This window comes from Acinonyx jubatus, chromosome A2 (assembly GCF_027475565.1).
Source record: "Acinonyx jubatus isolate Ajub_Pintada_27869175 chromosome A2, VMU_Ajub_asm_v1.0, whole genome shotgun sequence".
NCBI classification, from domain to species: Eukaryota; Metazoa; Chordata; class Mammalia; order Carnivora; family Felidae; genus Acinonyx; species Acinonyx jubatus.
In genome coordinates this window covers 41641512-41665812 of record NC_069383.1, presented here as the reverse complement: position 1 = coordinate 41665812, position 24301 = coordinate 41641512, and the positions used below count along the sequence as shown (strand labels likewise).

General features: G+C 39.9%; 1 protein-coding gene across 3 annotated transcripts in view; it reads right to left on the bottom strand.

Moving 5' to 3' along the window:
• AOAH (acyloxyacyl hydrolase) overlaps positions 1-14754 on the bottom strand; it is a 166881-nt gene extending 152127 nt beyond the window's left edge. The window contains exons 1-2 of one of the 3 annotated variants that reach the window (XM_015065023.3): positions 14188-14754; positions 13686-13877 (exon numbers count right to left, since the gene is read on the bottom strand). In XM_015065023.3, the coding sequence (XP_014920509.1) occupies positions 13686-13812 (127 nt within the window). In that variant the 5' untranslated portion in view covers positions 13813-13877; positions 14188-14754. The other 2 variants (XM_015065022.3, XM_053218225.1) reach the window with 2 other exon arrangements.
• Between the last annotated feature and the right edge of the window lie 9547 nt (positions 14755-24301).

Sequence of the window (24301 nt, the reverse complement as noted above, 5' to 3'; positions counted from 1 at the left end):
GAAATGGACAAATTCCTAGAAACATATACACTACCAAAACTGAAACAGGAAGAAATAGAAAATTTGAACAGACCCATAACCAGTAAAGAAATTGAATTAGTAATCAAAAATCTCCCAAAAAACAAGAGTCCAGGGCCAGATGGATTTCCAGAGGAATTCTACCAAACAATTAAAGAAGAGTTAACACTTATTCTCTTGAAGCTGTTCCAAAAAATAGAAATGGAAGGAAAACTTTCAAATGTTTTCTATGATGCCAGCATTACCTCGATTCCAAAACCAAAGTCCCCATGCAAAAGGAGGACTATAGACCAATTTCCCTGATGAACATGGATGCAAAAATCCAAGAATACATTAAAAAAATTATTCACCACGACCAAGTGGGATTTATACCTGGGATGCAGGGCTGGTTCAATATCCGCAAAACAATTAATGTGATTTATCACATCAATAAAAGAAAGGATAAGAACCATATGATCCTCTTAATAGATGCAGAGAAACCATTTGGCAAAATACAGCATCCTTTGTTAATAAAAACCCTCAAGAAAGTAGGGATAGAAGGATCATGCCTCAAGAGCATAAAAGCCATATATGAAAGACCCAATGCTAATATCATCCTCAATGGGGAAAAACTAAGAGCTTCCCCCTAAGGTCAGGAATAAAATAAGGATATCCACTCTCGCCACTGTTATTCAACATAGCATTGGAAGGCTTAGCCTCTGCAATCAGACAACACAAAGAAATAAAAGGCATCCAAATCAGCCAGGAGGAAGTCAAACTTTTACTTTTCACAGATGATATGATACTCTATACAGAAAACCCAAAAGATTCCACCAAAAAACTGCTAGAACTAATCCATGAATTTAGCATAGTTGCAGGATATAAAATCAATGCACAGAAATGGTTGCATTCCTATACACCAATAATGAAGTAACAGAAAGAGAAATCAAGGAATGGATCCCATTTACAATTGCACCAAAAATCATAAAATACCTAGGAATAAATCTAACCAAAGAGGTGAAAAATCTATACACTGAAAACTATAGAAAGCTGATGAAAGAAATTGAAGAAGACACAAAAAATGGAAAAATATTCCATGCTCCTGGATAGGAAGAACAAACATTGTTAAAATGCTGATACTACCCAAAGCAATCTACATATTCAATGCAATCTCTATCAAAATAACACCAGCATTCTTCACAGAGCTAGAACAAACAATCCTAAAATTTGTATGGAACCAGAAAAGACCCCGAATAGCCAAAGCAATCTTGAAAAAGACAACAAAAGCAGGAGGCATCACAATCCCAGACTTCAAACTGTATTACAAAGCTTTAATCATCAAGACAGTATGGTACTGACACAAAAACAGACACTCAGATCAGTGGGACAGAATAGAAAACCCAGAAATGGACCCACAAACGTATGGCCAACTAATCTTTGACAAAGCAGGAAAGAATATCCAGTGGAATAAAGACAGTCTCTTAAGCAAATGGTGCTGGAAAAACTGGACAGTAACATGCAGAAAATGAACCCGGAACCCTTTCTTACACCATGCACAAAAATAAACTCAAAATGGATGCAAGACCTAAACATAAGGTAGGAAGCCATCAGAATCGTCGAGGAGAAAGCGGGCAAAAACCTCTTTCATCTTGGCCGCAGCAACTTCTTACTCAACACATCTCTAGAGACAAGGGAAATAAAAGCAAAAATGAACTATTGGGACCTCATCAAAATAAAAAGCTTCTGCACAGCAAAGGAAACAATCAGCAAAGTAAAAGTCAATCAAAGGAATGGGAGAGGATATTTGCAAATGACATATCAGATAAAGGGTTAGTATCCAAAATCTATAGAGAACTTATCAAACTCGACACCCAAAAAACAAAAAATCCAGTGAAGAAATGGACAAAAGACATGAGTAGACACGTCTCCAAAAATGATATATTATATGTATATATACACACAATGAAGTATTACTCAGTAATCAAAAAGAATGAAATCTTGCCATTTGCAACTACGTGGATGGAACTAGAAAGTATTATGCTAAGCGAAATTAGTCGGCTAAAGACAAATATCATATAACTTCACTTATATGAGGACTTTAAGAAACAAAACAGATGAACATAAGGGAAGGGAAGCAAAAATAATATAAAAACGGGGAGGGGGATAAAACATAAGAGACTCTTAAATATAGAGAACAGAGGGTTGCTGGAGGGGGGATGGGCTAAATGGGGAAGAGGTATTAAGGAATGTACTGAAATCATTGTTGCATCATATGCTAACTAACTTGGATGCAAATAAAAAATAAATTATTGATTAAAAAAGAAACTAACTCTGCCTTGGTAGCCAGTGATAGTTTCCTGAAGGAGTTGAGTGTTAAAAGAATGGAAGGACCTTATTTGACAGAAAAAGGCAAGAAAGGCCTTCAAAAAGAGAGGAATCGCTTTTTTAAAGACTTGGTTGTGAGAAAGAGAAGGGTTGGCCAAGGCTAGAGCTCAGGGTCCGTGGGAAAGACAAAGTGAGAGAGGTAGAAATGGATCCCATTGTGAAGAGCCTTGAAGGGCAGACCATAGAGCATGGGGTCCAAATTCTGTAGAGTCTACAGTGTAAACCAATGGTTTCAAACATTTTACCTTGTACCCCCTAAAGGAAATTTGAGAAACTATGTACCCTTCCCACATTTTAATGGATGTTAATGTAATATTAATGGATATCAATTTAAAAAGATGCAAAGAGTGTATAATTCTAGGCAGACTATAAACATTAATAGTAGAAATCATACATTAATCTCTATGTATCCAAAGGAATCTAAATACTGTAGTGATTCATACCTACTCTCATCCACTTAAAAAATATAAGCTCAAGCACTTTTTTCACAATGAGAAATTTATGTTGATAATCCCTCTCCTTGAAATCATATTTCAATAAAAAGTCTACCTCCTTGAATTTTTCTTCCAGTATAGAATTGTATCCCAATGTAATATATTTTTATGGTTGAATGTATTTTATTGATGGCACTGTTATACTTCTTAGCACTAAAAATATGAATAAAATTTAAATGGAAATTTTAATTTCCTGTGAATATAACTCTAAGTTTTAAAAAATTCTTCTGGATAGTTTTCATTATTAGTAAAATTAACTTTTCTCAGCAATATGTATTGTCAATTTAACAATTCCTAAATAATAAAAGTAAAATTTTATTGGAATTGCACTTCTTAAAGAGATGATTGCCCTTTTCAATTAGTACTTATGTCTGATGAAGAATATTACTTATTCACGTAAACAGGCAAAGTTCAGCATCATGTCTGTTCCTATTTTTCATTTTTAAAGAGGCAAGTGCTGAGAAAACATGTTCACTTAAGTAAATGAAATAGAAGGACTTTGGGTAGAGAAATGTCACTTTATTCTTTAACTCCTTCTAAGTTAAATGTCAAAAGTCTTAAAGTGATCTATCATTGGCAATTATTTCAAATGATCTATCACCTGAAAACTCCATTAAGTGCCCCTTCAATCGTGTTGAAAGCAAAGAACTAGAAACCACCTGACTTGCAAAAACATTTGTTACCGAATCAATGAAATCTTCTATTTTCTCAATTTCTGGGATATATATATATATGTGTGTGTGTGTGTGTGTGTATACGTATATATATATGTACGTGTGTATATGTGTATATATATGTTTTACTAAGACTCTTCTTTTCATTATATCTATTATAATTCACCTCGAGAGACCTTGTTAGAACTTAATACACTCAGAAAGAACTGGGAAGTTGAAATACTATTTTTTCAATACACTTTTGTGTATATAATATTTTAAGTAAAACCTTTTATCTAAATGCATACTTCATGTATATTTTTGTCAAATTTGGAGCTACAGATTTAGTTCATCAGGTTATGAGAAACGTCCTCTGTATAAACCTAAATGGCAAAGTCAGACCTTATCATTCAAGTAATCAGATTATCTTTCCAAAAATATATGACTTCATGTTTCCTTTCACTTCTATTTTTGAATTTTAAGATACGTACTTAGAGATAGAGGATGGATGGATAGAAAAACAAATGGATGAATGGCTGAGTGGGTGGGTGGATGGATGAATAGAAAAGGATAGACTGATGATGGATGGATGGATTGATAGGTAGATAGATTAGATAGATACATAGGTAGGTAGGTAGATAAGATAGATATAAAAGATGAAAAAAATTGAAAAATTTCCACTTGCTAGCAAAGACTTATTACTACCAAAGTTCTTTTGTTTTTAAACAAAGTTTATTTATTTATTTTGAGAGAGAGAGTGAGTGTAAGCAGGGGAGGGGCAGAGAGAGAGAGAGAGAGAGAGAGAGAGAGGGAAAGAGAGAATCCCAAGCAAGCTCCAAACTGTCAGCACAGAGCCTGCAGTGGGGCTCAATCCCACGAACCCACAAGATCATGACCTGAGTCAAGATCAAGAGTGGGATGGTTAACATACTGAGCCACCCAGGCGCCCACCAAAGTTTTTACAAATGTTTTCTTGAAAAAAAAAAGTGTTGATTTTAGATTGTCTACTTAGCCATCCAGATTTAGAAATCAAACAAAACAATAAGACGAGGTCCCAAACTCCATAAACACATACCCAGACCTTTTTGAAAGGAAATATAGCAAAATATCAATAGTGATCATCTAGGTTTGGGGATTACAGTTGATTTTATTCTTCAAAAATATTCTTTGCTGTTTCCTAAAATCTCTATGAAAGCCACACATTCTTTTATAATTAGAAAAAACCAATACATAGTATTTTATCAGATAATTTCTCATTGAATAAACTTTTTAATAGTTGCCTTCTACCTTACCAAGTTCTAGGAAAATGTGAAATGCCATTTTCTACGATACTTTCATTGTTTCAGCTCTCAGCTGCGTGTTTTTACAAGCTATATCTCATTTAATCTTCACAACACCCTCATGAGATTGGTACTTCCCATTTTACAGATGAAAACTAGGAGGCGCAGAGAAGTTAGGCAACATACCCAAGGCCTTTCAGATAAGCAGCGATTCTGCTACTAACTGGCTGACTGGTGATTTTAATCCAGATCAGTTGAACTTTGAAATACAAATGCTTCTAAGTGTCACACTGAACATATTAAACTATGGGATTTTGAAAGTGAACATTGTCAATAACATCAATTAAAATAGTCATTGCTATATTGAAATCTACACAGTTTGTGCATATTTTCTCACAATATTCTTTTCAGTTTCCAATGATGTTTCTGGGAGAGCAAAAATGTTTAAATTTAATAACGTGCGATTTAGAATTTTTTTTTATTTTTGTATGGTTCTTTTGATGTCATATTAAGAATCTTTGAATCCAAAGTCACAAAGATTTTCTTATAGAAGTTTCATAGTTTTTGCTCTTACCTGAGACCCAGAATCTATGTTGAATTACTAATTGCAAGTGATCTGAAATAGGAAATCAGATAGTGTCAGTTCTCTCACAGTGTTTTTCAAAATGTTTGACGATTATAGTTTCTTGGTGTTTTCATATGAATTTTAGGACCAGCTTGCCAATTTTTACCAAAAAAGGATGTTAGGATTTTGATTGAAATTGTGTTTATAGATACAATTTGGGGAGTAATGCTATCTTAATACTATTGAGTTTTCCAATCCATTAGCATGAGACATCTGTCCATTCCAATAAAGCATTCTTAATTTCTCTCAGCAATGGTTTGTAGTTTTCAATGTAATCACATTTCTTTTTCTAAATTTATTCCTAGGTATTTTTTTTATTATATTGTAGATGGAATTGTTTTCTTCAATTTCAATTCTTGGAAATGTGTTGGTAATATAAACAAATGTAACTGACTTTTATATTAATCTTGAATCCTGCAACCTTGTTAAGCTTTCCTATTCATTACAGTCATTTTATTGTTAATATCTCAGGATTTTCTATATTCAGGATTCTGTTGTCTGAAAATAAAGACAGTTTTACTTCTAAAGATAGTTTTACTTATTTCTTTCCAACTTGCATGCTTCTACTATTTTTATTTCTTTATTAAACCGAAGAGAATTTTCCAAAAAATGTTGACCAGCAGTGGTGAAAGTAGACACCCTTCCTGTGTTCCTGATCTTAGGAGGAAAGTATTTAAGTCTTTCATCAATGAGTATGAAGCTAGCAATAGGGTTCTCATAGATGCCCTTTATCAGGTTAAGAAAGTTCCTTTTTATTTCATAATTTGTTGAGAGTTTTTGATGTGGATGGGTGATAGATTTGCCAAATAATTTTTCTATTTCTATAGGGATGATAATGTAGTTATAGCCTCTATTCTATTAATTAATGGGATATCCCGTTAATTGATTTTTAGATGTTGAAACGACCATGTATTCTTAGGATAAACCCCACTTGGTCATGGTGTATAAATCATTTTATATGTTGCTGGATTCAGTTTGTTAATATTTTGTTAAGGATTTTTGCTGATGTTGAATTTTTCTGTAGAATAAGGGTATAGAATTATGAATTTGGGAGGTGGCTGGGTGGCTTAGTCAGTTAAGCATCTGACTCTTGATTTTGGCTCAGGTCATGATTTCAGACTCGTGAGACTGACTCCAAGTCAGGCTCTGTGCTGGGCATGGTGCCTGCTTAAGATTCTGTCTCTCTACTCCTCTGCCCCACCTTGTGCACACTCTGTCTAAAAAAGAAAAATAAATAATTTTTTCTCTAAACACTACTTTAGCTACACTCCATAAAATTTGATATATTGTGGTTTTCCATTTAAGCCAAACTATTTTTTTAATTTTCCTGTGATTTCCTGTTTTATTATTATTTTTTTAAAGAAGCGTGTTGTCTTATACACATTTGATTTTTTTCCAGATTTGTTCCTATTGTTGATTTCTAATTTAATTTGAAAAATATCTGTATGATTTCCCATTTTTAAAAATGGATTGATACCTGTTTTTTTGCCTAGTATATGGTCTATACTGGATAATGGGCCATGTATAGTTAAAAAATAATGTATAGTTTGCTGTAGCTGAATGGGGTGTTCTCTAGATGTTAGTTGGGTCAAGTCAGAGTTGTTCAATCTTCCATATCCTTACATACTTTTTGTCCTTTGTTCTACCAATTACAGAGAAAGGAGCATTGACATTTTCAACTGTATTGTTGAATTGTATTTTTTTCTAATTTTTTAATTAAATTTTTATCTCGGGGTTTTTTTTGACTCTATTATTAAGTATATGTACATTTACAATTATTACTTCTTCTTGATATATTGAGCTCTTTATCATTATTAAAAATACCTCTTTGTCTTAGGATGATTTCATATCTTAAAGTCAATTTTGTCTGATACTAATATATTAATTCCAAGTATCTTCCATTCAACCTTTTTGTGTTATTGAATCTAAAGCGTCTCCAGCAGACAGAATATAGTTGGATCTTGCCTATTTATTTAGTCTGATCATCTTGTCTTTTGATTGGCGTGTGCAGTTCACTCACATATGTCAGAGCTATATAAAATAGCTGTATAAATAGAGAGATGGATACATCATAGCTTTATGGGGATTTTACTCAGCTTGATGCTTTGCAACATTCTTTTTTTTTTTCCTCCTTCCCATAGTACAATTAATCTATGTTCTAGTTTCACACCCTCCCTCCCCACTAAAATTTATTCACATTCTGCCTGAAGAAAAGCATACTGTTAACTTGAGTTCTTTAGGTTTTGCTCACTTTGTGACCTTTCCCCAAAGTGGTAGATCTCTCTCTATAGTGTCTTTATGGCCTTTCTTTTCAGAGATGTGACCCCCCAGAACAGTCCAGGAAAATAACAGGCCAATGTGGGTATAGTGAAAGTGTGGATGATCAGAAACCTAACATTTGTGCCAAGGTTGGGGTTAAATTCTATGATAATGTAGAAATAAAAGTATGGGAATTAAGGAGGGGAGAAGGTGTGAAAAGTGGGGGGCAAAGTGCAGGGGGCTACAGCTATAGCTGGGAACCAGTAGGTGACAGGCTAGACCAGCACAATCTGAAGGCCCCAGCAGGTGACCTGGGGGATGGTGAGGGGATGGAGATGAGCAGATGCTCTGAGAGCAACAGTGGATATTCCCTTGCTGAGAGGAGCCCATGATCTACACCAGCCATGACACCCCATGGGGACAGAGGCCTGCCCTCAGAGGCCAAGAGCTGTAAATGTCAGAATGGTACATAAGCCCGCCTTCAGAATTGAGACCAGCCCTAGCAAGGAAAGAAGAGAGCCCTGAGGTACCCAGAGGAGACCAAATTTAAACACAAAGCGGTAAGATGAAGTGTTTTGTGCTATCAGCAGCAACAGCAGCTTACGAACAAGTGTTCAGTTACAGAGAAATAGAGAAAATGAAATTTCTGTATATAAAATTGTGATCATAAATTTTCAAACTTCTCTGCTGGCTCTACCTAAATCTTTCCCATTTTTGTCAGTAGCACTGTCATCTTACCATTCACACTGGCACCCCTTTCTCTTTATCATGCAAGCTATAAAGTCACTCTATGTGAGATGTGGGGGATGGGGAGATGGGGTTTTAACTGACTCTGAAGGTATTTTATATATTTAACCAAACATAGATGAAGGGTGGGGGGAGGTAGGTGTTTTTTTAACCTTTTAGAAGTGCTTTAAAAAACAAACAAAAAATTCAATGAATTAATTTAAAATGTCAATGACTTAGAAACATAAATATTACTTTGCCCCTAAATCACCCATGGAAAGAAAATGATGTTTTGTAAAAATGAACATGGCTTATTATTGATTCCATAACATTTGGAAAGTGGCAGAAAGAGGCACTGCTTGCTCAAGCACAGTTGAATCAGCATTTGCTTCGTGATCAAATGGGATGTATGGTTCCATGCAAACAAATTGTGGTAAATTTGGAAGGGGGCCACTGGGGCTTTGCACAGCTTAGTTCTGATTTTGGAATATATTTAAGAAGGTGCCCTCCAGGTGTATTGGTTCGTCCTTCCTGCAAAGTCTTCTCGTGGGACTGAAGCTGAAGGTGCTTGCTTATGACAGAGATGTTGGTGCAATCACTCAGTAACTTCTGTGATGGCTTCCTTTAGAGTATCTCTCCAGTCCCAGCAATCCTCACTTCTTGGAGAGCTGTCTTCTCACCCGCGGCTCTGACAGCCACATGTGTACAGCGAGCTCTCCTCACTCCCACTTGCCCTTATTCAGTGGCCTAAAGACTGAGCCCAGTTTCTTTCTGCCAGGAAGCTGGATTAACAACCAGAAGGAGAGTCCATCTTGGTGTGGACTGGACAACTGCAGGCAAACTCTGGACTGTGGGAGCCCATAATTGGCCAAAGGGCCTAGAGCAGTGAAACCAGCTAGTCTATATAGGGTCAGAGATGGAGGTACTGAGAGGCCAGAAAAGTACTCCTTAGGACACTGACAGCCATCCTTTTTTGGCTCCTGGCTCAGTTTTTAGGCCTAATTGTATTTTTCTGCCTTTTGGTTCTAAAATTCATTCCTGGGATCCTCATAGGAAAGCTTCCTCTTTTTTTTTGTTTTTTCTCAGCCTAGCTCAAGTTGATTCCTGTTACTTACAACCCCAGCAGTTATACTCTGGGTCACTAAAATGGTAGTTAGAGACCCAGTGTCTGACAAACAAGGTAAGGGGATGGGCACATGACAAGAAAGAGACAATAGTTTCAATAAATTTTTTTTAAATATGGGATTTAGCTATGATACAAGAAAGCCCAAGACAAAAGCAAAAATAGATAAATTGGACTTCATCAAGATTTAAAACTTTGCTCTTTCAAGGATACTATCAAGAAAGTGGGGAAAAAAAACCCCATGGAATGGGAGAAAGTATTTACAAATCTTGTATCTGATAAGGGATATCTATCTAGATTATATAAAAACTTTTATCATTCAACAATAAGAAGACACAACTCAATTAAAAAATGGGCAAATGACTTGAGTAGACATTTTGTCAAAGAAAATATGCAAATGTTCAATAAGCACACGGAAAGATGTTCAACATCATTATTATTTTGGGAAATGCAAATCCAAACTACAATAAAGTATCACTCCAAATCTACGAGGATGACCATAATAAGAAAGATGGATAATAACGAGGTATTGGCGAGGTTGTGGGAAAATGATACCTTCGTGCACTAATAGTGGGGATGTAAAATACTGTAGTGTCTCTAGAAAACAGTTTGGCAGTTCCTTAAAATGTTAACTATAGAGCTACTGTATGACCCAGAAATTCCACTCCTAGGTATGTACCCAAGAGAAATGAAAACAAATGTGCACACAAAAATTTGTACATGCATGTTCATAGTGGAATTATTCATTATAGCTAAGAACTGGAAACAACCTATATGTCCACCAACAATGACTAGATAAACAATGTGGGGCATATCTATACAATGAAATATTATTTATTCCTAAGAAGAAATGGGAGTGCCTGGCTGGCTCAGTTGGAAGAGCATACAACTCTGGATCTCAGGGTCATGAGTTCAAGACCGGGGTTGGGTGTAGAGATTACTAAGAAAAAAACAAAAACAAAACAAACAAACAAAAAAAGCTTAAGAATAAATGAAGTTGGTACATGCTACAACATGGAAAAACCTTAAAACATTATGTTAAGTCAAAGAAACCTATACAAAAAGGCCATATATTGTTATCATTCCATTTGTAGAAGTGTTTATTATAGAGATATGAGAGATTAGTGATTTCTAGCGGTTGAAGAGAGGAAATGGGGAGTGACTGGTAATGAATATTGGGTTTCTTTTTAGAATGATAAAAATGTTTGGATTAAATATTGATGATCAATATACATACAACTTATGAATATAACAAATAAACATTATACTTTAAAAGGGTAAACTTTCTAGTACATGAATTATATCTCAATAAAGCTATAAAATAAAATAGTATTTAAAAAAATGTGAGGAAGAAATATATTGCCCCTACCTAATCACTGAAAAAAACCCCAAAAAACCATAATCACACTGACAGTGAAATCTAAGGCCAACTTTTAACTGGCTGCATAAACTTGGCCAAGTTGTTTATTTCTCTAATTCACAGTTGTTTCCCCTGCCAAGTGGGAATAATGATAATATATATCCCATAAGGTCATTTTAATGATTAAATGAGATACTTCGTATAAACTTTTTGGAAGACTGTTAATTGCACATACACGCTCAATAAATGTTAGCAGTCTTATATTTATTAACTTAACGAATGTAATTCTTGTCACTGAAAAACCCTTACTTTCTTTATGCACCACTCCAATGAGCCCAGATGCAACTCAGAGAAAAGACACAGGGCAGCAGGGAGAAATGCCAGGAAGCTGCAAGAATGGCTGCAGACCAGTAGCAAAAAAACTTTCATGAATAAGAAACAAATATGATCACTAAATGCGCATCTTCATAAAAATGGATGGAACACAATTAATTCAGTTGAGCTCCAGGAAAAACTGGGAAGCAGAACTACTTCCATGTGTTAAGAAGGTGACTATAAGTATTTTATTTTATTATGCTTTTATAAATCAAGGCAAGTGCATACTTTTATAGTCAAAGTAAAACTTTATTTTGGAATGGTAATTAGGAGATCCCTAGCTGCTAACAAAGATGATCCCTTACTGCTTAATCGGATGATCAGAAATCCAACTGCCTAACCAAGTTTTCTCAAGACTTCTGTAGCCCAGCGTCTCGCATCAGGAGGGTAAATGCAAGTGAAATCTTTGGGAATACCTGAAGCTTCCTTCTTTGACTGGCAATACTTGGGTAGAAATATTTCTAAAGTTCTAAAACTTCACCCCACCCTTCTTCCTATTTTTCCTTGCTCAGTGATGTTATGACTGACGAGGTTCTTGCAGTCACCAGTTGCCTGCTTCGAAATGGTTTGCGTTTGCTCTGTGTTTCTTGGCTTTCTGCTGGCTGTACCATGGGTGCTACAGTTCAGAGTTCTTTGACAGGTGGAGTATTATTGTGAGCACTAAGCTCTCAGTTTGTGCTTCATTTCAAAGAACTGTAATCTTTACAGTCCAGAGTTTCATTTTTATTTCCCCCTAAACTGAACAGTGAACTTGCTGAGGACAGAGGCGTTTTAAATATTATTCTCATTTGGGGCACCTGGGTGGCTCAGTCAGTTAAGCGACCGATTCTTGGTTTGGGCTCAGGTCATGATTTCACTGTTTGTGAGTTGGAGCCCCACATTGGGCTCTGTGCTCACAGTGTGGAGCCTGCTTGGGATTCTCTCTCTCCCTTTCTCTCTGCCCCTCCCCCACTTGCTCTTTCTCTCTCTCTTTCAAAATACATAAACAAACTTAAAAATTGTTAAACACTGTTATTCATCCTTGTATCTCTAGCGCAGAGCACAAGGTCTGGCATGTGGTGGCCATTCAGTGACCATGTGGAGAGGGGACACATAGGAATGTTTGGGAAGTGCCTTTGTGCCAGTGAGCGTGAAGTCAAATAGTCCTGCTTTTTTTCGGAAAGTAGTGGAAGCCCAACCAGAATCTCCTTGTATTCTCCTGCCTCTCTTCCTTTTACCTGACGCTCTTCCTCCTACCACCAGCTGCAAATGAGCTAACCCCACATTCGGCCTTGCAAACCCGAGCACCCTCATATCCTCATGTCCCCTTTCAGGAGACACTCCCTCCCCCTGTTGCTGGGACCGCCGGTGCTAATGGCTCCCAGCAAGTGCCTCTGCAGGTATTGCCTCCACTGAAAGGAGCTGCCCCCTGGGGTCAGTTCATATCCAGTGACTGTTCACTGTTGGCAGTTCCAGTGTCTGGACCCACTGCAGGCCACTTTGAAGGGCCATTTTAGCTCCAGAGTGGGATTGGCGTGCGTGCGTGCGTGCGTGTGTGTGTGTGGCTGTTACATAGCCCATATTTTCCTTCTGCCTATTCCTCCTGCTTTACTCCCTCCTCATGGTGTTTTCCCCAAGAGCACACCTCAATAAACACCCCTGTGTGCAAATTTCGGAGCCTGTTTCTCCAAGGAACCAACTCAAACAGTGAGACCCCAGCTGGGACAGCCTGCAGCCCCTGGCTCAGGACAGTCATTGCCCAGTAAATGTTGATCACATGATGGACACATCTTGCACTCACCTTTCTTCTTAACCATGTGGACTGGCCAACAACTCCAGGCAGTTAGCCAGAAATTGCGAATTGTGGAAATGGGTGCTAACCCGTCATCAAACCCAAGTAGCAATAGACTCCCTGAGCTCTCGGGGCCGTGGACTATTTGTATGGGCATCCAAATGAAAACCCATGGCTAATGAGGATGGCCACAAATTCCTTAACCTTCCCACGAAAAGGAGGGAACTATGTCCCCTACCACTGAGTCTCAGTGGAGGGACCAGGAATATGGCAGAAGTCATGCTGTCTGATGTCAAAGACTACCTTCTTTCTACTGTGCAACGCTGCCTACTGTCCTGAAAGGGGTAAGAATTTCAGGCTTTTCTAAGGGTTGTCCCTCCAAGAGAAAAAAAAAACTACAATCACCAGCGAGGTGGAAGACTTACACAACAATTCAAACTAGCCACTGGATAGCGTCCTTCTGTGCACACATATGTGCTCACTGTCAGGCTCAAGGTTTTCTATGTTGGGGAGGTTATTGTCACCTTACTTGGAATTCAGAGCTATTGATGTCACTAAACAGGTGATTTACTATGCAAGCAAAGTATTTGACCCCATTGTTATGCCCACATAAAAAGTATGCAAAACACTTACGTACCTAGACAGGTGTGGCCATTGGGGTTTCTGGTGCTTGGGGAGTCATCAGAGGCTGGAGAGGCCGAGGTGCGAAGCGGCGGGAGTAAGAACAGAGGAGTCACCAAAAGCATATTCCAGGGGGACTTCATCTTGGAGCTGTGCACCACGAGAGACCAGCCGGGCTGCAGAGGCTGCCCGCTGAGGGACTCTGAAGCTGAGGCCACAGAATCTGTCAGTCTGGCTTCCCTTCTCCATTCTTCCCTCTCTGATACACACACACACACACACACACACACACACACGTCCCGCACTCTCACATACAGACTTTTCATAAGTGTGAAGGGAATAGAAAAACATACAAACACTCACAGACCCACTCCTTCCTTTTGCAGAAGCCCTGAGAGAGAGCCAGAGGCCTGGGCCCCCCCCGGAAAGAGCTGCAGGGAGTCCCTGGTGAGCAGGTTTTCTGAATTAAAACTGAAGCCAAAGGAAAAACCCAAATGGCAGCAGCTGCAGCCACATACCCTTTTATATTGCTGGCTGAAGTCAGTCGTAAGCCTCAGGAACCTCGAGTCTTACCGGAATCATCCTATGGGGTGGTTAGGAGGCCTTCCTCTTTCATTCTTGCCAAACAAAGCAAAACTAAAACTGAAGAAAAAAAGACCCACAGACACACAACTCTAGCAATTTGGTCAGCCGTGTCCACAGCCTGTGGAAATGATAATTTGCTGTATTCACAAGTTATTTCATTTTGCTCTAAACAATTTTGTGTAGTAAGATCGAGCTCCTTATTTTGTTGCTAAAGAATATTCTGGTCAAGTAGTTGTTTTCCTCTGGAGGAGTTGGACTATTCCTTCCAGGGTCAAGTTTTGCCAAGGCCTTCTGTTTGGTGTGCAAGGAATAAGCAATGCAGACAAGAATGGACTGTCAGCATGGCTGGATTTTAAACCTAACGTGAAAAAAAAAGATGTGCTGTAATTAACCCACTTGTATTTACTCAGCTGTATATGATGCATCTCTTTTCTCCAGAATTCCACAACGTGTTTATATTTCCCACCTCAGATGATTTGTTTGTTTTCCAGAGACTGATTTTCTGTTTTGAAGATGAGAACTGAATGCAGTTTTTCTGGAGGAAAAAAACTGAACCAGATCATAGATAGAGAAAAGACATATCATCTGAATGCTTTGTTCTAAAACAGGATACAGCGAAGTCACATGCCATGCTCAGACGAGATAAGGGGATTGGGTCAAAGTACCACAATCTAGATATGCCTGGGAGATCCTGCAATTTTTACTCTCCTTGTTTAGGCTCTGAGGAAAGCTTATTATAAACTTTATGAAATGTTATGAAAGCTATCAGACTTGGTAGACATTTCTCCTTCTCCTCTCCTCCTCTTCCTCCTCCTCCTCCTCTTCCCCCTCCTCCTCCTCCTCCTCCTGCTTTTACTTAAGGAATAGCATTTTAAATAGCAGGCAGAATTTTAGAGTTGTATTCTTTCCAGGATGTAGGAAATACAAATTTTTATGCTTTGAAGAATTCTTTGTAGGCATTAGTTTAACAAATGCTAATTCATCAAAGCTCTGAATCTGCAGCAGAGATATCACACTCCAGAGTGTTCCCCTGCTTATGTCCTGGCACACGTTGGGCCAAACAGATGCATGATGTCTTTGGACCTGTGACTTTCTTTGAGGCTGAGCTGCTGGTTCTCAAGGTCCCTGACTCTGTGACCAAGGCAAGCTCTGGAGGTCACTAGGACCACCACAGGAGGCAGGGCCTAGAGAAGTTCCAGGGACTTCCTGGAGAGACAGACCAATGGAATGATTATGAGCACATACTGCAAAGACAGAAAGACCCATGTTCAAATACCATACCTATTGTTTACTTCTGAGTAATGTATTATGCCAGTAATGTAACATTTCAATGCATCAGTTTCCTCACTGATATTGGGATAATAATGATATTTGTCTTACGGGGTTGCTGGAAGGATTAAAATAGATGATGTATCCAAACTATAAAGCAGTGTACCTAGTAAGAAGTAAGTGCTTAGTAAATCAAAGCTCTGGTTATTATCCCAGTAGGAATGTGATGAAATCTGCACCCCAGGCCAGCCTTTGTGAGAATTATAAGACATCGTGGTAGTTTCAGGCCAAGATGTGGGGAAATGGCATGGATTGGAAGAGGCAGCATTTATTGAATGCCTTCTATGTGCCGGGCAGAACTCCAGGAATGCAGTCAGTTTGCTAAGCCATAGGTCAGTAAGGAATTTTCAGGCAGCTTCCAGAAGTGCACTTGGCACAGGCTCTGGGCCTCCTGAGGTTCTGTTGGTTCTAGATTTATAGCTGTGTGCAGGCTGGAAGCAGGCCTCTCAGGGTGAAAGGAGTTTCTTAGTGGAAGGCTGTATGCAAATTTTAAGCCTTGTTATTCATGTGGGTGACCTGGGCAGTTCTAACCACAACCACCCCAGGAACAGTGAGCCCTGAGACAAGCTGGTGTGCTCAGGCTTCCAGGCTGGCCAAACTGGGAATTCCTGGTTTAGTTGTGCAGCAAGAAGCAAGTCATTTGCCATTTCCAAGGTGAGATTCCTCAGCTGTAGAGGTGTATCCCAATTATACTTGACACACAGTAGGTTTTCCATAAACAGAATGATTTTCATGCTTGAAGATCAAATTCTTACCGGGCAGGGTCAAAAGCGGAACCCAGAAACGAGGAAGTGATTTTGCTAACTGATGCTGAAGTGTGTGTGCCTGCACACCACCAGACAAAACCTTTGTGTCACCAAGGTGGTGTCCCTCACAATGGCGTCCCTCACAATGGCCCGTCTCATTTCTCCCAGCAGGGCTGCCTTTGTTCATCAAGCATTGAGTGCAAATGACCCAGGATCCCTGCACAACTTGCTGACAGGCCCTGGATATACCCGTGGTTTATAACAACTAGCTGGGCCCTGTGTGATATCCCTAGAGGACCCCTGCTGTCAGATGCTCCAATTCTGATTTTCTCAATATCTGCCTCTGGGAATAAGATTTCTTCCTTGCAGCATTTTGTTACTTTGCTCAGGGAGTTTTGATTCAAACCACAGTCCCTGTAGCAGAAGGCTGAGGGTTTATAATTCCCAAATACTACACCTGTGGTTCTGGTTTGTTCTGTCTGAATATGCTTCCTGATTACTTTTTGACCTACATTGGCCTCAGCTATCTCATTCACGAGAGTCCTTTAATCAGGGAAAAGAAAAAAAAAGACCCTAATGACAGGAAATCTTGTAAAAACTGGTGCTATCACAAAAGCATGTCTTTGACTTTCTCCTGTCTCTGACACCAAGGGTACTTTTTTTGCTTCTGGTTTCCCAGGATTCTCTGCGGTGGTCCCTGGCTCAGACCCACCAACCCCAGACTCTTTGCTGAGCCTCTTCTCTCCAGTCAGAGCTTATTTATTCTAGCTGTAGCCAATCCTTCTTTCTGTTATGTGCTAGGGAAATAGCAAATTAATCTATAACAAGCCTGCACATCTGCTAATTAAAAGAGTTATGAATTTAGGATGCGGGGACCTACATTTTTACTGTGGCTTCATCACTTCCTAACTGTGTGCCCTTGGGCAAATGGATCCACCTCTCTGGGATTAGTTGGTTTCACTATAAAATGGGTCATATAATGCCAATATTATAGAAACATTGTAAGGATTAAGGAGACAATGAGAGTAAAAAAATAAAAATAAAAACAAAACAAAAAAACAAACCCTAACAGTAAATGTTAGATAAATGTAAAGCTAACAATCAATTAACATTATCCTTCTTAAGTAATATTGGAATTTTAACATGCTTTGGCTTTGTACATTTTCGGAGAACATTTAAAGGCATTTCCATTTTAGTAATGCACATACGTAGATACAAAGTAGGAATTCAGAAAGCCCAGGGGAGTGGTAAAATTCCCCAGTCCAGGGAGACTTGTGATGCAATTTGAGAAGTAAGCACTAGGTGGGCGGTAGGTGAGTGTGGAGACAAGGAACCCCTCTCCCAGAGGTATGCTTGTAGCTTCCAGTAGGAAGAGCCGTGCACCAGGAAATAAGCCAAGGATCCTCTAGTGATGGGTGGCCCAGCAGCAGTGCAAAGCAACCCAGATATACAACAGGATGTGTGCTCCCACACTCCCCACTAACCCTACCCACTCACTCATGTGCTTCCAGGTGGTTGAGATTTGTAGAGATAGTTATCTGGCAGGGGTGTGCCATTTATAACCATGGCCTTCTAAGGAGGGTGAATTCTATTAGATATAACTTGTTTTTGTCTTCTGGGCACCTGATAAAAGTTTGGAGAAAGGAGATGCTGTGAATGAACTGCTTTTTATAAATGAGGCAAAAGAATGTGGACATAATCCAGAAGGAACAGGGTAGGAGTAGAGAAATGAGAGCAAAGGGAAAATAGGACAGATGACACACTAGGATCTTTCTGGCAAAAAAAAAAAAAAAAAAAAAAAAGGAAACCCAAAAACCAAAAAACAGAGAGAAGTGCTGGGAAGTGGGGAGGCAAAAGCCTGAGCAAATAGAAAGGTCTGTGGTAGATTTGCAAGTTGTTTGCTGTGCCACATGGGAAATGATACTTTGCCCAGATCTTGAATGGATTTTTGTGGAAATCAAAGAGAACAAGTTTCTTGTTTGGATCAGGGCTGGGCAGAGCTAAGAATGTACCCATAGAAGCAAGTGCAGAGGCAGAGGGACCAAGAGAACAAGAGCTCAGGAGTTCATAGGTGTCTTGGGGAGGGCTTTGGATTCTCATCTGCTATAGATTGGGGGAGATGATGGTCTTAAATCACTCTTACCTACATCTATAAAGTGTACAGTTAAGTTTTCACACAGAGTAAGATAAAATAACCATTGCTGAAATAAGTGAGAAGCTCATTCATTCATTCTTTTATTCATTTTTAGATAAAAGAGGTCCAAGGGTAGGCAGTTCAGTGCTAGTCTGACAGTCCCATGGTGCCTTCAGGGACCTAAGCTCCTTATTTTCTGTCCCACCCTCCTAGAACTGATTTTCATTCTCAAGATCAGCTAAAGATCTAAAATAGCTGCTAGAGCTCCAGCTATCTTACCTATATTCCAGGACAGCAGTAGAAGAAAGCAGAAGGTGAGTGGAACTCACACCTTCTCTCATAAAGGCATTTCTTCCCAAGTCTCCCTCAACACGTTTGCTTACATTTCATTGGCCACACCTGGCTACAAGGGATGCTGGGAAATAGAGTCATACGACCACTCATAGCTGCATGGGAAGCTAGGGCAGGTGGTCTCTATTCTTGTGGTGATGTGCTCAGCTAAAGATCAGGGTTCTTAAAAGAAGGAGAAATTGAATTGGAGGAAACTGCCCACCATGTGTATTATACATAAATGCATGTAAACATTTTTCTTGCTGAGTTGAATATGTTTGATTAGGTTGTATGAGTTTTTGGAAGGTAGAATGAGGAAGCATACTAGCCTGTCCTATTCCTCTCAGTGGAATTTTCTTTGAATGCTGAGAAGACTATGCTCCCCAAAGGCGCTTTTCTCTCCAGCTCTTATCCTAGAGAGCTCATGGAAAGATGAGCTCATGAAAATCATGAAAATCACAGCTGAGATGAGATGGGCTAACTTGTGGTGGGGGACCATCATGAGTAAGACAGGCTCCCTCCGTACTGGGGAGTTTGCCACTACATTATAAAAAAAACATGGAATAAATCTCTTCTGGAAATACTTTATTGAAGGAACACCAAGGAAGATGTAGTAAGGTGCAAATTAAATATAAACAAAATGCTGAACACAACTTTGAGGTTCTTGGTGCAGGACGCCGCACTTGTAGAGGGCCCTTGGATTATATGGTCAACTAGAGTGGCCATGGTCAGATGTCCTGGGAGATTAAGTGGCCAAACAAATGGCAACCCTGGGAACTGGCCTCAGTCTGAGGGGATGCTATTTCATGGCGAGGGCCCCAGATGCACATGGCAAGCTCAGGCCACCAGGTCTATTGCAGTCTTCTTCCCAGCTCCTACAGCGAGCCTGGAGGTCTCTTGCTGATACATTAAAGTCATTGTATCAAGAGTCAGTGAAAGCGTGAAGAGAGAGGAGAGATCACGAGATTGCTTTGCCAGTGCCTGGCACAGAGCATGCTTCATGGGCTGCCTCGGAATTCCTGCTGATGTTTCCCACGAGAGGGTCGTTGAAGGAAGAGAGGGTGGGGATGAATACACTTGCATGGGTTTGGAAAATAAATAACCAGAATAAATATATCTCTGAATGACCTTGTGTTAAGATAATATGAGCCTTTAGAGAAAAAGAAAGACATGAGGAGCTCAATTAAATATAAAATGAGAATTAAAGAAAAGTAGTAATCTTAGTCAAAACACAGTCCATCATGTTATCCTGTTGCTTACAACTGCTCAAAGCTCCCCAGGGCCACCAAGTGAAGGGTGAATTCCTAGTAGTGCTCTCAGTGCTGCTCATCATCTGGAGACTGTTGCCTCCCCGGCCACATTTCTAGTCATTTTGCTACATGCTCTGTGTTCTGGTGACACCAAATTACCAGTGATGTCCCTAGACCTGCTCAGCTGTTCTATGCCTCAGTGCCTTTGCATGAGCTTTCACTCTACCTAGAGTGTTCTCCTCTTTGTCTTCCAGGATAACTCCTCCTTTTCCTTCAAGGCCACCTCTTCTCAGAAGCTGTCCCTGTCCCTTGCCAAGCACGAGTGTTTTCTCTGTCCTCAGAGCCCCCAGAACAAAATGGGCAAGGCTCCCCTGGCTCTTGCTTCTGTGGCATGGCCTTTAAGGTGGGCATCTGACTCCCCTGCCAGCTGCTGGATAGTTAGCACTGTCCCCACAGAACATGCACCTGACTCAAGGTAGGAACTCAATAAGTATTCGTGAAGAATAGAAGGAGTGAACAAAAGGAGAAAAATATTTTAGCTGTTACAGCAGAATAGTGGAGTAGAATATATTTTTTTTAATGTTTAAAAATGTTCTCAGGAGTTGTATGTGAAAGGAAGAAACATTAAAGGCAGGCACCATATTTGGGGTTCAGAACTAGACCCTAGTGCAAATGCTTCCAAATCAGATCAGTGAAGGGCCGAGCCTCCAAGCAGGATTTGAGTGGCGGTCCCAAGCCTGGGCAGAGAGAAAACGAGAAGTGAGAGCATTATGCAGTCAGGGGTAAAATCTAGAGTCATGCAATTTCCTCCTGGTTTTTCACAGTTTTTGTAATAAGGTGGTAAGGTTTATTTCCCGAAAGACTGTGGACCTGAGCTAGCAGAGAGGAGTGGGGAGAGGGAAGCAAGGGTGTTGCCTTGCTTCATTCCAGAATGAGCTGCTCTGAGGAGCCGGGAGGAAGGGTTCAGCCAGCCACAGGCACTGGAAGACAGAGACGCCTTTGTCCCCTCACCGGCAATAGCAGGTCCTCTGTGCAGCTTGAAGGTGCCTGAACCGCCTTTACAAATTACTTCTTGCCATGACTTGGGATGGGAGGAGGAAGGCCGACTTAAATGGAGATTACAGAAGAGCCAAGGGAAGTGAGGGTTGGGGGGGGGGGGCCCTGGGGTCCTGCCAAAGGGACTGGACGGTCAGTGTGAGTTGGCCTGCATCTTTCTCCTCCCACATCCTAAATTATGCTTCAAAAGTCACTCTTTCATCAAAAAAATTTTTTTATTTTGAAGTTTTAGTGTATGTGTGTGTGTGTGTGTGTGTGTGTGTTGATGTGTGCATATGTATGTTGCAATGACTATGGTCCCAAATTCTTTGACACTCCCACTATTGTGAGGTGGAGTTCATTTGCCCTCCTCCTGAATTTGGGCAGGTTCATGACTGCTGACCAATCAGTCTGGAAGAAGTGTTTCTGGGTTAGTACCAGGCCCAGACTGTCAGAGGACTGACAGCTTCTGCTTTGGTTTCTTGGAATTCTGAGCTTCCATGTAAGAAGTCTGATTGCTCTGCTATAGAGACCTCGTGCAGACCCTGAGACCATATGGGGAGGGAGCAGTCCCCTGCTGACTCAGCTTTCCAGCTGTCACTCCAAAAGCACAGACATGTGAGTGAGACCAACTTTGACCTTCTAAGCAAAAGTGACCCTCCAGACTAGCCAGCTCAATACCGACAAAGTCCCCCACCCCTAACACCAGTTGATATTACTTGGAGCAGAAAAATCTACCCAGTGGAACCCTGCCAGCAAAGAGATAATAAAATAGTTGTTGTTTTAAGACCTTAAATTTGGGGTCATTTGTTATTTAATAGTAGATAATCAGAACAGTGTGTGAGACGAGACTGAATTATGATTGGCCAGCATGCATCATCCAGGTTGTTAAGGGTTTGAGCATATTTGCCCCATTTCTTTGGGTCTGTGCTTTCCAGAACACTAAGGTCCTTCATTTTAGATCAAACCAATCCAGAAACACTGGACTTTTCTAGTGATCAGAGGTGGTTCCTCCATGTCCCAAAGGGACAGCAACCCAGACTCAGAAGATGAAGGAACCATGTAAGACTTTCAAGGACAAACATCTCCAAATTGCAAGCAAAGATCACATTTTCTGGCTCACACCTTTCAAGTCCCCTGACAACACTTATGTTGCTTGCATGGGTATGTGGGTTTTTATTGCAATGAAGGTAAGGAAAGGAGAATGAGGTGAAAGAAAGGTTATCTTTCAGAGGCTTGTTAATATGTTGCAACTGGAGAAAAGACTAGGTTGTAGGATTCTTTGTTAACATTTGCTACCTTTGAACTAGGTTAAGATAACAAATAACCTACTCTCAAGCACCACAAGGTTGATAAAAATCTCAGAGCCAGTAAACAAGAAAGAACTTTGCCCTGATTCCGTTCTCCCCAGAACGTTCTCCCCAGAATTCATGTCTCCTGAATTAGGATAGAAGCAGGAAACACATGCAGAACATTATAGAACCAGAAGGCCAGGAAGGTCGAGATGACTTTTCTGGAGTCGAAGCCCAGAATGGGAATCCCATTACTGATTTTAAATCCAGAATCCTTTATGCTGCTTTCTTCTATTGTGCTTTCAGGGGCCATTGTTTTTTATTTTATTTCATTCTATTTTATTTTTCAACTTTATTTTAGTAAGTGTCTTATGGAAAGATATAAAAATTTAAATATATTACATATATACACACATTATATGTTACATATATACACATTATGTATATTACATTTATATACATTATATATTACATATATACATTATATATTACATATATACATTATCTATTACATATACATTACATATGGATACACTATACATATTACCTATACATATTATATATTACATATATACATTATATATGTTACATATATACATTATCTGTTATATACACATTATCTATTACATATGGATACATTATATATATTACATATATACACATTATATGTATTATATATATACACATTATATATATTACATATGTGTAGATATATATACACGTTTTATATATGTATAATTATTAAATATATATTGTTGTTAAGTAGGAACCGAATGTCAAAATATAGCCAGGATAAAATAAATGTGTTCTAGTATAGCTACACAATTTTTAAATTCAAAATTCAAGGAAATCATTTATGCATATGTTTTGCTAAAACAATATCTCTTCTCTTCTGTTCCATGTATTTAGGCAGTGAGTCCCAGACAAGGGCATTGCCACTGGGCAAAGGTCCAGGTGCAGGTGCAATTGGGTTCAGCCTCCTCATCCCTTAGACAGTCTGGATCTGCCTGAGACCTTGAGGGACACACAGACCCAGGTGAGTTGCTCCAGGCTGATGGGGATGTGAGTTCCCTTCAAGTGTGTCAATCTTGCATCTCCTGGCTTCTCCCTGAAAGGGCAGTCCTCCCAGATCCTCATCCACTTTATCGCAGAGCAGGAAGGTAGGCAGATAGCTGCAGATAGAGGAGTCTGAAATCAGGAACTATTGTATGACAAGGCTGGGAGCTTTGGGGTGAGCCCTGGAGCCCTGTGCTGCCAGCTGGCTCAGTGTCTGGGCCTGACATTGCTTCAGTCCCCTCCAAGTCTCCCGGCGCCAAGCTGATCTGAATTCCCATTAGGCTCCTGACACCATTTGAGCTCTTGTCCCTCTTTATTGAGCTAGAAGGCCTCATCCCCCACCTTATAGATAGCTGTTGGAGCCTCACTGTGCATGGTGTGACCTCTCAAACCACATCCCCTCTGTTCACATGACTGTGTGTGCTATCCATTGTCTGCATTTCAGTTATGCCTTGCCCTCTGGACTGTACCTCTCCTGGGTTCTTGGTGTCTGTCTAAAATAAGCTCTGGTGCTCTATAGCACCAGATCCTGAACTTGGGCCCCAATATCTGCCCTGATAAGAGCCAGCCTCAGCAGCAGCATTGGAGCCACCTCAACTTTGTCTGTCTTGGTCTTACAAGCTTTTCCATCCATCTGCAAAGCTGAGGTCCAATCAGTTTTGCATCTGAGGATATCTGAGACGCCTGAGTCCCAGGCTTCCCGTTACTTTAGGGTAAAACTGGAATTTTGCATCATTTAAACACCTCCTTCCTCCCCCTGCCCCGGAAAAGGTGTAAATGCTGCTGACGGTGGTCAGCTAACAAGTCAGCTGACCTCTCAGACATGACTAATTGCCTTTATGCAGAGTACGTCTGCCCCGTTTACTCTGACCAAG